At 43.4% G+C, this 14431-nt stretch overlaps 1 protein-coding gene across 1 annotated transcript; it reads right to left on the reverse strand.

Annotated features, from left to right (window-relative positions):
• Positions 1–905: 905 nt before the first annotated feature.
• ubald1a (UBA-like domain containing 1a) lies at positions 906–14048 on the reverse strand. Its single transcript, XM_044102565.1, has 3 exons — positions 13705–14048; positions 13123–13182; positions 906–2845 (listed from the first exon to the last, which is right to left on the reverse strand). Exons 1-3 carry the CDS (start codon positions 13810–13812, stop codon positions 2528–2530), a joined length of 486 nt encoding a protein of 161 aa, XP_043958500.1. The 5' UTR covers positions 13813–14048; the 3' UTR covers positions 906–2527.
• Positions 14049–14431: the final 383 nt, after the last annotated feature.

Here is a 14431-nt window from a genome sequence, read left to right on the forward strand (position 1 = left end):
CCATTTCCATTCCTTAGTTGCCTGGTGTATCAAATAAGCTTCATACCAAAAATCAAAAATAAATTTTGGAATTTTGGTCAAATGTAGTAAAAAAAAAGAAAAAAAAGCCTAAATATATTTTTTATGCCCAATCCTAGTTTCAGATGAATCATATTTATTGAGTTTATTAAAAACTTTTGCTTCCATAATCAACATGCAGTTCCCACTGCGGCCACTAGATGGTGTAAAAGTTCTTCAAACAGCAAATTTAGTATGAGAGGCCGATGCACCAACCAACATTTATTGCTGTATTATTTTACTTTGGCTGATTTCTCAGTGAGAGGCTATAAGCTTCCAACCCAAACCGGATCAGAACCGAAGGGTTTTGATCCGGTTTGACTTCCACCACTCTCTTCCTGTGTTTCAGCTGCAGCAGAGCGGCTTCGGCTCCAGGACGTTCTCCATCTGGTTCCAGTAAAGTTTTATTTGATCTGAGACAGGAATGATGCACTATGGGTAATAAAAAGCCTCTACAGTAGTGATGCTTATCAGCTGCTTGGTTCTGATGGCCTCCTCTAACCGGGTCAGGCTGTTCTCTGGACCCGCCGTGTTTATGCTTCCTCTTATCTCCCCAGCGGTTCAGCGTGGTGAAGCTCAAAGCAAAGCAGCTGGAGGGCAGACGGGCAACGCGCTCCACTTCCTGGTGGGCGGAGCCTGCAGGTCAGATAAGGACAGGCGAACCCTGTGACCCCGCCCCTCAAGCTGGGTGTGGGCGTTTAAGAGGAGATTAGATTCAGAAAGCTGCTTTTGGTTTAAATCCAAGAATCTGAGGACAGCAGAGACATTATTAAAGTTATAATAACCCAAAACTTCATGCAATCATCACCTTTAATGCATTTAGAAACAGAAAGTGAAGGAAAAGTTGGTTTCCTGAAGAGGTTGACATACAATATTTATTTAGGTTCACAAAAATGATAAGTTATTTATCAGGTAGTCCACAAATATTGTGGGAATGGTCTCATACAGTCATACAACGGGGGAAACATACATGAGAAACCATTAGGAACATTAGGCCCCGCCCACAAACTGACTCAACCAAATAAGGAACCAAACTTTGGGAAAAATGGGTCACATCCCAGATTTTAGTCTAAAGAAACAGGATGATGGTTATTCCTCATCAATATGTCCATAATTTTTATTCTTAAAAAAAAGACCCTAAGCTATTTAAAATATTTCATTTTAAAGTCTCTGATCAAAGTCAAAATCAAAACTGCAGAACCTGCTTTCAAAATATTGCGATTTTTTGAGGGTTGTTCCCGAAGCGTTCCTCGGCAGTATGAGCGCACCAGCAGCTGGTCGCCTTCAGAAGCCTCCAGTCCAGCAACAGGCAGGGGAGGGGCGTCATCCTGTCCCTGAAAGTAGTCTGTAGTGCCTCCGACTCCCCCAGCTGGCCGTTTTCAGTCCTACACTCACATTTCTGTTTAATTTGGACTTTTTACAGCCAGATTCTGCTGCTCATTAATGGGAACACCCCCGCCATAAGCCCCGCCCTCCCGCAATAAGCCCCGCCCCCTCATGAAACACGCCTCCCGTATGCTTTCTACAAAAGATGTTACACGTTGTGAACACGTCATGCAAAAAGTGGCATTTCTGTTTAAAAAGATGGAGTAGTCTCGTTTTTAATCTCTAGTCATTTTAGCTGCGACTGTTTCACGTTTACAAAAGGTCAACCTAAAGCCCCGCCCACTTCCTGGGCCTCCCGCCTCTCCACAAATAAAACGTCATAAGAAACAATGAGATAGAAAGGACGATTTGTTGCCTTGAAGCCTCCTGCAGTCCAGGTGAAACGGTGAAAAGAGAGTCAGCTGGTTGAAGAACAATCCCTGATTGGCTGAGAGAAGTCAGGTGACCACCAGGTCAAGAGAGAAGAGGTCCCCCCCCCTGACAGATATGGAGGTGTTTTGTTTCCTGCTAAACCCTAAATTATGCATTTACATTAATTTATATATATATATATATATATATATATATATATATAGACACACTGGAACTTTATGAATACACGTCTGATTACAGGCTGACCGTTCACTCGCTCTCATGCGTCCCACATGCGTCCCACGCGCCACCAGTTGGTGATCAAATCTGAATCTTAAAGAATTAAAACAATCAGTGCCTCGCTGTTTCCTCATGCAGCACAGATGGTCGCAGGAACATAGAACAGCAGTGAGTAAAAAAAAACACCGGCTGGAAAACAAAAAGACTTGCTGCCTTGAAAGTCCTTGAAAGTCCTTGAACATGGTGGAGAATCCTTGGGCGTGACATTTTTAAATTTCTGTTTTGTACTTGAATATCTTGTTGGAATCTTTATTGGTAATGAAACTAGAATCCTTTTTCTCTTTATTCCTCCATAAATCAGTTTTTCTTGGTTTGCGTAGATTTTTTTCGACCTAATCCCGTTTCTACCCATTATTGCCACCCACCCACCCCGCTCCCCCCTCTCACCGTCGCCATGACAACAGCGAGGCGGCGGGGGGCCGTTTCCAGTCCTTCATCTCTCCGCCTCCATGGCGACGCTGGCCTTCTGCTCGGCGCCCGCGTGTGGGGCGACGCCCATGGGCCAGGGGGGCGGGCATGGCTGCGTGGGGGGCGGAGTCCAGAGTCCCTGCTGCGGTTGCGGCGCGTTGGGCGCGCCGGGCGTCGCTCCCCAGCTGCCCGCCTGGGGTGGCGGCGGCGAGGTCGCCATGGAGACGGCCATGGGGCTGCCGGCGCTGCTGGCGAAGCTCTCGGAGGCTTTCAGCCGGGAGAACATGGTCAACGCGTCGGGGAAGTTGGGGGGCGTGGCCGGCGTGTTGGCGGGGGTGCACATCTGAGGAAGAGGAGAGGAGAGGAAGAGCGGAGTTACTGACTGGCCACACAGCGCCACCTGCAGGAAATACTCCCAATATTATAGTTGAAACTGAATTGTACTTTATGTATTTTATTTGTAAGAAATCTGATTAACTGAAGAGAATCTGAGCTTCAGCATCAAATATCAGTTCCTCCTTCCTCTGATTTTATTAAACCATCACAGACAAATTTAGGTGAATCCAAAACGTGGAACGATAACAACAGAAACCAGAACCGCCTCCAGCGTTTACAGACGGATTCTCCTTATAAGGAGCGGTTCTGGTTCTGGTTCTGGTTCTGGTGGGAAGTTGAGGGGAATCCCATTCCCTCTGCTCGTTGCAGAGGGGCCGCTGATGATGTAACACCGTCTGAATCACTTCCTGTTGCAGAAAAGCTTCAAGCTGATAAAAATCAAGTCAACATGCGAACAAAGTGAAGCTCTGAAGAAACAGGATGACCTTTGACCTCACAGGCGGGTCGGATTAACAGATTCAGCTTTAAATGCAGAAAAAAGTTTGTTTTATTTCTGCTTTCATGGTAAAATTATATAATTTTAATAATCTGACTGATGACATCATCACACTTCCTACAAACTGCTCCGTGTTTTCTACACTCCACTAATAAATAATAAATAATAAATAATAATAATAATATCAATAAAAAGCAATGGAATACGGATCCTAACATGAAATAAAGTCATTTGTGAGCAAAATATTAAAATTTGTAATTTTTATATTTAGTAAGTATTTTTACATATTTAGTAAGTTTTTTTATTTAGTCACATTTTATTTCAATATTTTTCTCCCATATTTTGTATTTTTTTAGTTTTATTTGTTCCCTTTTTAATCACATTGATTTAATTTTCCTCCTAATTTTCTCTGTATATTTTTTTATTTTTGAATCTTTCCTCTCCTGTTCTGTGAATTTGATTGGTTGGATTCAGACTCAGCTTCGCTCCGATTGGTCAGAAAATGGGAACCGTTTTCCGTCTGCGGCGCTTCGTGTTCATGTTCTGATCCGGATGTTTGCCGACAGGCAGAACCGGACCCGACCGGCGCCATCGGATCCACTGCCGGCCCGTAACCATGGAAACGGACGGTTCTGAAACCTGAGTCCTCTCAGCGCTGAGACAGGAAGTGCTAGCTCGTATCAATGGAGTCATTTCCTGTCTGACCTCCACATGACCTCTGGCTGCAGGAGGCACAGCAGTGGCGACGCACGGCCTCAGAACGGCCAGCGGGGGGCGCTCACCTGCATCACACCTCATGTTTTAAAACTTATTCTGGATTAAAACAGGAAGCAGAGCGTAGAGGCCATCAATCGGAGCCGTTTATCAACATGTTTGGTCTGAGATGCAGAGGTTCTGGTTCTGGTCCAGTCTATAGAAGCAGTCGTACCGACACCTGCTGCTCTTCTCAGAATGACTCAACAAGTCAACAAGCTTTAAGACCCAACTGGACCAGTTCTGGTTCTCAATGCGTTAAATTCTCGGCCAGTTTTCACTTTTGTTTATTTTTTGGAACTTTTACCACTTTTATCATCATGTTTTCTGATGATGACTATAAACAACCAGATGTTCTTTATACCGGAATATTTTCTTACAGTCGTTTCAGTCTATATGGCTAATTTAACATTCCTGCAGTTGATTGGACTACAATATTTATTAGCCAATAATAAGCTGCGTTGCATCCAGTATGTTTGAACAAGTTTATTACTGTTTATTGGTTGAAAATGTTTTTGTGTGAATGAAGAAGTTCATGAATAAAATATGAACTAAGTTGTTTTTCTGCTGCTGTAAAAACTTTCTTGTTTGATGAAAACATTGAATTATTTTTCTCCGTACTGTGGTTTAGTCTGTCTGGAGTTTATTGTTGCAGTTTCACACAGCGTGTTCAACCAGTTATTAACCAGTCGATTATGGAAACGCCTGCAGAGGGAAAAAATAATAAACCTGAGTTTAGTGAAGTTTCACAGCAGCTGTTTGGTTGAGGAAGCAGCTGATCGCTGGACGACCTTCAGGCTGCAGCTGAAAGGTCAGAGAAAACCCAACCTGTGTACCAACACTGGCTGACGGACAAACCGCACGGAGCTGAGAGCGGCGCTCAGCCGTCACTGAAATAATAAACTAATGTAGTAATTAATCTGAACAGCCAGCATGACGAATGTTTCTACATCACCACAAGACTTACAGAGAAACTATTCTATTGCTGTGTTGAGACCAATTTACAGTAATATAATAATGATGAAATAATAAGAACAAAAAACCAATAAACTTTAAATTCTTAACATTTAACTCTGGAATTAAATGTTAAGAACAAAAAATAAAATGAATTCTGAAATATCTGCTGGTTGAGACCAAAACACCAAACTGAAGTTTTTATCATCCAGTTTCTGGTAGAAAGAGAAAAATTATAACTCATGCAAATGGAAATTATTGAGCTTGCTGTGAATTATGATGCGATTAATTGATTTATTGATTGTAGCGTAAGGTCGCTTCACCAGAATCTAGAAAAGTTTCAGAGCCGTAACGTTCACATCGACTGCCAGGCCAGAAAAGATGATTTTCCTGTTCAATAAAAAAAATTACATTTTCATTTATTTGCATCTTTTGATGTTTTTCTAATACTAAAAATTTAAACCTGCAGAATCTGACATTCATTTCATACTCTGACAACCCGGTCCAGGTTCTGGCAGCAAAGGTTCCAGCCGGTTTGGGAACAAACAGGAGACGAGCAGACAGTTTGTGATCAAAACACGGCTGAGCCGTTCCCATGGCAACGGTTGTTATGAGGAAAATGAGCACAGATCTGCTGCTGTTGGGACGGAGACCGGGTCACAGGTACCGGTCCGGTTCCGGAAACCTCCGCTCCGTTTCCGTTCGTCTGTAAACTCAGACAGTCTGAAGTTACTCCCACCTGCAGCAGCAGCAGGTGGGAGTAACCTTGGAGGCTTCGCCACGCCGTGTTTACCTTCACACACACACACACACACACACACACACACACACACAGAGACACACACACAGATCTGCTGAACTTGCTATCAGTTTAGGCTGGACAATAAATCAATAATCTATATCGATAGACAAGAGATCAATATCAACTGATAAAATATTCAATATATAAAATATTCACTAAACTCTGATCCAGAACCGCACAGCATTCTGGGAAATGTAGGCAGAAGAAAACCTTCAGCTGCTCAAGCTCTCAGTTAGCTGAGCTAGCATCAAATGACTCTCTCTGGTTGCCTAGCAACAACCTGCTGGGTTTCTGGCGCAGCAGCAGTTTCATGTTTCCCTCTGTTCATCAGAACTGCTTCAAATTAAAAAACGAGTCATCCTCCACTAAACTTTCAGGTTTCTCTGCTGATCGCCTCTAAACAGGAAGCTCCTCACTGACAAACCAGACGGAGGTCAGTGAACGCATCGTCACTGACAAACCAGACGGAGGTCAGTGAACGCATCGTCACTGACAAACCAGACGGAGGTCAGTGAACGCATCGACACTGACAAACCAGACGGAGGTCAGTGAACGCATCGTCACCGTGGATCATCAGCTCACCGTTTGGTTTCAGCCGCCGCCACCGGAGCGATGGAGGCCATTTACTGAAACAAACAAGTCTGGCCGAAACAAGTGGGTCAAAGGTCAATGTGAGACCAGGTGTGTGTACACACACACAAGCACACACTGCAGGAGTTTTTACTTTCACTTCTGAAATGTTGCTTCCAGTTTCAAGATGAAAACTCAAAGTTGGCTCTGCTGCTGGAAGAAAGTCGATTCTTTGTTTCTGATCCAGTTTCAACTGAAGTGCTGACAAATGTCTCAGTTTAATCTGAAAAGTTTTGTGCTCCTTTTCCACACATCAGACTTTTTAATCATTTTGCACTTTAAGCAATAAAACAAAATAATTTTCCAGGATTTTCTTTTTCATACATTTATTTTACCAGTTTAAGCAGCTAATGAAGAACAAGAATATTCCATTACTGAAAAGATAGTTTACAACGGACTTGGCTGCTTGTGTTTCCTGTTGCGTGTGTGTGTGTGTGTGTGTGAACGCTGTGACTCCAGGAATCAGTGTGAAAGCCAATCCGCCTCCTCGACTCATAAACACATCTGGTCTGTGCCGCCGTCCTGCATGGAGTCTTGTTCCCTGAAGCACTTCAGGCCAACTTCCTCTGCCTGAGTGTGTGTGTGTGTGTGTGTGTGTGTGTGTGATGCCGAGCATTCAACCACATCTGAAGAGGCTTGGCCTGCACTCCCTGCATGTTCCAACATGTTACTCTGCATGTTTCCAAAAGCATGGCTTCCCAGAACCCTAACCACACACACACACACACACACACACACACACACACACACACACACACACACACACACACACACACACACACACACACACACACACACACACACACACACACACACACAGGATTCAGTCAGAAACTGATGCTCATCTCCTCAGACTGACCAGCAGCAGAAACTGAAAGGTTTGATCTCCTGTGAGGACAGGAAGTGTGTGTTGGTCCTGACAACGCAGTAAGAAGCGTAGACAGCTCTGTGTGTGTGTGTGTGTGTGTGTGTGTGTGTGTGTCATCACTCTGAGCTTTATGAAGGTAATTATAGCTCTGCTGCTCTCTGGGAGAGGAGAAAAGTCAGGATTTCAAGAAATCCTCCAGACGAAGCCACGCCTGGACACCCAGACCGTGTTTACCGTTACCAAACACACACACACACACACACACATCTTCCTCCTTGTTCTTCTTCTCTCCTCCTGTGAGCTGGCTGTGCCAGGAAACGGCCTTTATAACCTCCAGCAGCTGCACAGCCTTTGGCTGATTTTGACTAAATAAAAGCTTTTTTTCTAATTATTCATTTAATAATAAATTTTTCTGCTTCTTATCTTTAGAGTGCAGCACCATGTTGAGTTTAGAGGTCAAAGGTCACTCCATGACTAAAACATGATCATGACATTAAACTGTGCAGCTTTGAGTTGGAGCCTTTATTGACAAATACACACAGTGTGACGTCACCCCTCCAGCTCAGAGGAATAATAACGTTGCCTTTCAGTCATACTGCGACGGACGGGCGACCCGTTTAGTGCAGGCGACCCGTTTAGTCCAGGCGACCCGTTTAGTCCAGGCGACCCGTTTAGTGCAGGCGACCCGTTTAGTCCAGGCGACCCGTTTAGTCCAGGCGATCTCACCTGCTGATTACAATCTTTGTCAATATTCTGCTGAAGTTCCAAGTAAAGTGGAAGTTGCCGTTTCCATTAAATGAGATTAAAATCAAACATGAATCACTTTAACACAGCGAGTCGTTAAAATCATGGAGGTTCTGTTCTGGTGCTGGTACCAACATGAAGGAAACTCTGTGGTTCGTTTCTCTGCCTGAGTCACATGATGGAGTCACATGATCCCAGAGAGCCGAGCCACTTCCTGCTCCGGTCACATGACCAACGTTCAGATCCCCAAAGGTTGGACCGACAATCATGGAAACTCAGAGGCTGCAGCACAAAGTCAGAGGCTGCAGCACAAAGTCAGAGGCTGCAGCACAAAATCAGAGGCTGCAGCACAAAGTCAGCGTGTTGCAACCCAATGCGACCAGATCAGTCTGATCCAGATCTATAGATCCGATCTCTTTGGAAGCGTCGCTGTGTGAACATCACATTTACCCAGCATGCATCATTATTCAGCAGCAGGAGAATCCAGACGGTGAATCTGGACACAAAGTCTGAAAATAATGATGATGAAAGCAGCCTGCGTCGGTGGCTACAATATTTAATAAATTCTGCTTCAGAACATTTTCATTGAGTTCCTTTATAATATATTTTTAAATATATAAATAGATGAATGCTGTGTGCTTGGCTTTTTCTTCTCCTGCAGTCCGACTGGTGAGGATCATCAGAGGCGACCTGCTGCACTGCAAACAGCAGCAAAAGCGTTACCAGGTAGCAGCAACTAGCAGCAGGTTCTAGCAGCAGCTAGCAGCAACTAGCAGCAATTCTGCTAGCAGCAACCAAGCAGCCTTTATAATACAGCTAGCAAATATAGCAACAGCAGCAGCTGTGCAACTAGCAGCAGCTAGCAGCAACTAGCAGCAGCTAGCAGCAACTAGCAGCAGCTAGCAGCAACTAGCAGCAACTAGCAGCAGCTAGCAGCAACTAGCAGCAGCTAGCAGCAACTAGCAGCAGCTAGCAGCAACTAGCAGCAGCTAGCAGCAACTAGCAGCAGCTAGCAGCAGCTAGCAGCAGCTAGCAGCAGCTAGCAGCAGGGTCTCTAAATGAGAAATCTGGTTAGTTTTTTTCCTCAAACTCAGATTCGCCCGTCTGTCTGTTTGTCTCCTAACTGATTCATTGAAAATGCCCAGAATGTCTGTGCATGTAAACAAACTTTCAGAATAATTTAACTTCTCTACATTCACAGTTCTTCCTTCACTTTAATCTCAGATTCTTCTGACCGGCTGTTTGACTTGAATCAGGCTGTAAAAATATTAATTCATCCAAATATCAGCACCAGCCATCACTAGTGATTCCTTCTGCCTGGTTTGGATGTTTCAGCTGCAGCGTTTCTTCAGCCATGGAGACGAGTTTCACTCTGAACTGTTGAGTCCAACGCCACCGTTTTGTTTTTCTCTGTTTGTCATGTTGAAGTGAAAATGTCAGGAAAAAACATGCAGGAAAGAGTCAGTGGTCACACACACACACACACACACACACACACACACACACACACACACACACACACACACACACACACACACACACACACACACACACACACACACACACACATTTGTGCAGCTATCTTTGCGGGGACTTTCCATTGACTTCCATTCACATCCTAACCAACCAAAACCCAATTCACACCTTAGTCCTAAATCTGACCCCTGACCCATAAACAGTGTTTCCCCTTATGGGGCCCAGGCTTCGGCCCCATAAGGAGCAGTGGGTCCCCACAAGGTGTTAGAAACAAACACACTGCCTTAAATAGCAGAAAACACACAAATCCTGTGAATCACGTTCCTCAGATGCTCTGCAGATAAAAACTGCTTAGAGGAACTATTATTATTATTTTTAGTAATAATAAAACATTTCATCTGTCCTCTACTGTAAGCAGGCCAACAAATCCAGAATGTTTTTGTTTTTTAAAGGTGATGTTAATGTTTTACAGTGTAACATTTCTCCTCTAAAGGGAAACGAAACCCAACATGAGCAGATAAAGTCCAAACGTCTGACACCAACAAACAGAACAGGAACATTTGATCCGTCACTGAACTCAACTAATTTCCTAATGGATCAATGATTTCAGCCCTAAACTACCGTGGTGATCTATTAATCAATAACTGAACAATGACAGAAATATTTTACACTTACAATAAAAACATTCCTAGTTCTACCAGAACATCAGTTCAGCTTCATCTGCTTCAAATTCTGTAAACAAAATAAACAAACCTCATATTGATCAAATTTTGCATCATATTTATTGATGAGCTAATCAATAAATAATCTCTACCCTGTATTGATGTTCAGCGTTTCTCATGTTAATATTTGAAGGATTTTTATCTGCAGATGAAAAGTTATTCATTCTCATGCTAGAAAACTGTTTTATTGTTTATGCACAAAATGAACTGGATTATTTGCTTATTTGCATTTTTGTGCATGTTCTAATATTGGATATAATATGTTAAATAAATCTGCAGAACAGATTGATAGAATACCAGCTGGAGTTTCAGACCTGCAGCTCGTCTCTGCAGGTCCAGAAGGAGTTCTGCACCGTTCTGGTTCCTCCACCTCACCTCAACCAGACCCAACGACTGCTGGAGTCCTTTGTTTTTATTTAACTCAGACCAACAACCAGAGTTACAGCAGAAGGAGCCGATATTCACCTGAGTCTGGAAACTCAGTGAAACGATTCTGGTTTGTAACCATGTCTGCAGTGAGACAGAGACTGTACTGGCTGCTGCTGCTGCTGCTGCTCGGGAAGCGACGCGCTTCACTGACAGCCAATCAGATCGGCTCTTACTGGGAGGAGTGACTGAACCTGATTAACTGGACCCACCGAAAAACCCAAACAAGCTCCAGTCAGAGCTGCAGCAGGTCACCGTTTGACTGCAGCAGCAAAACGACTCGGTGTTTCCCGCAGAATCTATTTCCTCCAGGAACAAATTATAACAACAACATCAATAATAATAATAATAATAATAAAGGAGGAAGCTGCGTGTGATGGGCTGAAGCAGCCAGAACACAGGGGAACCGGGTCAACATGTCGGTTCTGCTCCAAAAAATAAACAATAAAAAGTTGATCAGCATCATGATGAGGGAGTTCAGAGGGAATCATGGAATATAATCTAATCTAATATAATATAATCTCCATCTGGGTTCATATGAGGAGATTTTAATTTTACGCTCAGAACCATCAAAGTTTAAATAGATTCATAAACACTTTATTTATTCAAATAAAATCTATTCAAGTGTTTGTTCCTGTTGAAACTTGATGCAACAACCTGATTAAATAGTTCTTAGGTGTTTAGAGCCAGATTGGTTAAAAATAAACCCAAAAAGGTGAAAAATGAAGCTTCAGATAAAAACCAAACTGTTTGAAACTAATAAAGCAGAAATGAGAGGCCCCCAGGGGCCCGAAGGGCCCCCAGCACGGCCGGGTGCCGAGGCTCAGAGAGAAACCAGATTACAGACGAAGCATCAAAAACTCCTGACTGCAGCAGTTTGATACCTGCTGGTTAAATGTTCTCACCTGGAGGGCAGAACGATCCTCACACACACACACACACACGCACACACACACACACACACACACACACACACACACACACACACACACACACACACACACACACACACACACACGCACACACACACACACACACACACACACACACACACACACACACACACACACACACACACACACACACACACACACACACGCCCACACACACACACACGCACACACACACACACCAGTTGATTGGAAACAGAGCCAATAATCACTGTTTGGCTGATGAGAATGAATTGTTATTAATTATTATTATTATTATTATTATTATAACCATAATCACTCTACCAGGTGGAGAAGAACTGAGGTTACTGAGTGAAAAACTTTATTCTGTATAAATAAAATATTTAAAACAAAAGCAAAAGCTTTTCAATAGATAACAGGAAGGAAGCAGCTGACAATTATTTTAATAAGTTAATTATTCTAATGATTAATAAAATAAAATAGTCAGATTATCCATATTTTTCATCCAACATCCAAATTTATTTTACTTGGTTAAAAAAGCAAACAAACTAAATTTATTTCCTTTATTAAATGGTGAATCTGCAGCTGAAAATCCTCCCACCAGCTGAATTATTATTGATCAACTGATTAATGACTGGAGCAGAAATGAGACGACAGATTTATCTACAGAATGAGAACCAGGTGAAGATAAAACTGGACCAGATAAGTTCTGGTCCAGTTCTGGCAGACAGATTTATAAAGAAAGTCTGTGATGTAAAATGCAAGATCTTTATATATTTTGAATAGTTTTATTTGGCTCCATGTGTTGTTTTGTCAGAAAATGGCATTTTCTAATAATCCAGTTAGCAATTAATTTATTAGTAAATTAGCTGATTTATTTCAATAACTGATTAATCTGGTTCATCTTTCCAGCTGTAAGCAGTAACTCGGTGTTCTCCTCAAACTCTGGATGTGAAATCCTGGCAGCTTGTTGGTGTGAGAGTAAAACTCCATCAGAGACAGATGGAAACGCTAACCGAGCTAATCCCCAAACAAGAATGCTACAGAAAGCTTAAAACGGAAATCCATAACCACTCCGTCTTTGCTTTAATGTAGAAACATCCAGTTTTACAGCGACTGCTCCCTCACAGTAACGAGCTAACGCTGCTCTCCTTCTGTCTTCGGGTTTAACTGTTATGAAACAAAAAGATTTCTGATGGATGAATCAGAAATCGTAAAGTGATTTTATTTGGTTTTATTTCGTAAATCTCCAGCCCGGTGGAGTTGAGCTGAATGTACACAGTGTCCCTCCTCCTGCCTGCTCGCTGTGGCCGCTGCCGGAGCTGCAGCCTGGCTGTGTTTATTTCTGGAAGCTCACAACATGGCCGACATGTGCTTTGTTATTGTTAGTACAACATCGTCTCCCTCTGCGGCTCCCATCACACCAGAAACTACAGGCCGGCCGGCGGACCTCGGTTCGGCCGGAAACAGATTCAAACGGGCGGGTTTCTGTCATAACTCACCATTTGATGATGATGGCCATATGGAATATTTGTTTCTTGAAAAAAGGCACTGAGGGCAGTCTGAAAAAGGAAACACACAACGCAGCAGTTTATGGGTGGAAATACGGATTAAAACCACATATTTAAGTGTTGATTCATCTTACAAAGAGTGTAAATAAGTCAATGAACCTGATTAGTGTAAATATTTGTAAAGTATGTATTATATTGCATCACAAGATTCGTTTGTAGGCCAGTCTGTACAACACGGCGGTCATCTTTATTGCGTAATAGTACTCTGGCCTCGGCTGTCGGATTATAGTATCTAATCTCGAGTAAAGTCTAACTGGATGCGCCTTAACCTTGTGTGATACATTATTGGACTTCACACTGATTTATTAAGCCCGAACTAAGCAACCATGGCGGTTCCGAAAAGTTCTGGATGTGGTTGAAGAAATAGTCGGTCTGAAGTAGAAACGTTTTTTTTTTGTTTGTTTGTTAGTTTTTTTTGTATAAAGTGTCTGTAGAAGCTGGCAGGATAAACATTAGCGGAGCGGCTAATGCTAACCCAGCCGAACCGAACCGACTCCCCTCGGCTGCTCTCACCTCAAACTGCCAGTGTGCCGCTTGCAGGAGCTGCTTCGCTTGGTCTGCCGCACAACCCGCCGTCAGGACGAACTGGTTAATCATCACTTGATGTTTGAGTTCATCCATTTTTGACCGAAGCCCGTCCGTTTCCTCCTAGAAGTGGCGGCAGCTGGCTCTGAGGCAGACTTTCCAACGCTCGGCGTTTATTTCTCCTCCTTCTGCTCTTTTGTTGGATCCCGTCGCACTCTGCCTCACTCGTCCACCATTACAGCCGGTTGAGCAAACACAAATATTTACTGTAGGAGCGGTAAGGAAGGACCTGGGCCTGACTGACACGATGACGCAGCCAATCCACGCAGAGCATGCGCACATGGGAGTTGTAGGCCGTCAACCAGCGACCTGGGGTGTAGTTGCCTGGTGGCGGTTAAAGGGGGGATAATCTTCATCTTTAAACATAAATTAAACCTTCATAAGTTATAAAATTAAAGTATTTTTTAAAATATGACGCTTTCGTCGGTCAGAAATCACCCAGAAATCGACGCGTTCCGGCGATAGGCGTTTGTTTTGGACTACAAATCCCATGAGCATGCGCGTTGTTTGTAAAAGCTCCAGAAGGTTGACTTTTCTGAATGACGGCCTCGCTCGTCCAATTCCCACGCGCTGTTGTCAGCCGCTTGCCAAATATGGTAAACAAGTCCAGCAGCACCAATTACACGGGCCGGAGTTAAATTAGGCCGCGGCGCTG

This window comes from Gambusia affinis, linkage group LG20 (genome assembly GCF_019740435.1).
Source record: "Gambusia affinis linkage group LG20, SWU_Gaff_1.0, whole genome shotgun sequence".
Taxonomy (NCBI): Eukaryota; Metazoa; Chordata; class Actinopteri; order Cyprinodontiformes; family Poeciliidae; genus Gambusia; species Gambusia affinis.

Coding starts and splice junctions, on each gene's coding strand:
- ubald1a (XM_044102565.1), bottom strand. CDS start 13,812: ATGGATGAACTCAAACATCAAGTGATGATTAACCAGTTCGTCCTGACG. Junction 13,183..13,704: donor CGGCACACTGGCAGTTTGAG/GTGAGAGCAGCC, acceptor TTCCTTTTTCAG/ACTGCCCTCAGTGCCTTTTT. Junction 2,846..13,122: donor ATGGCCATCATCATCAAATG/GTGAGTTATGAC, acceptor CCTCTTCCTCAG/ATGTGCACCCCCGCCAACAC.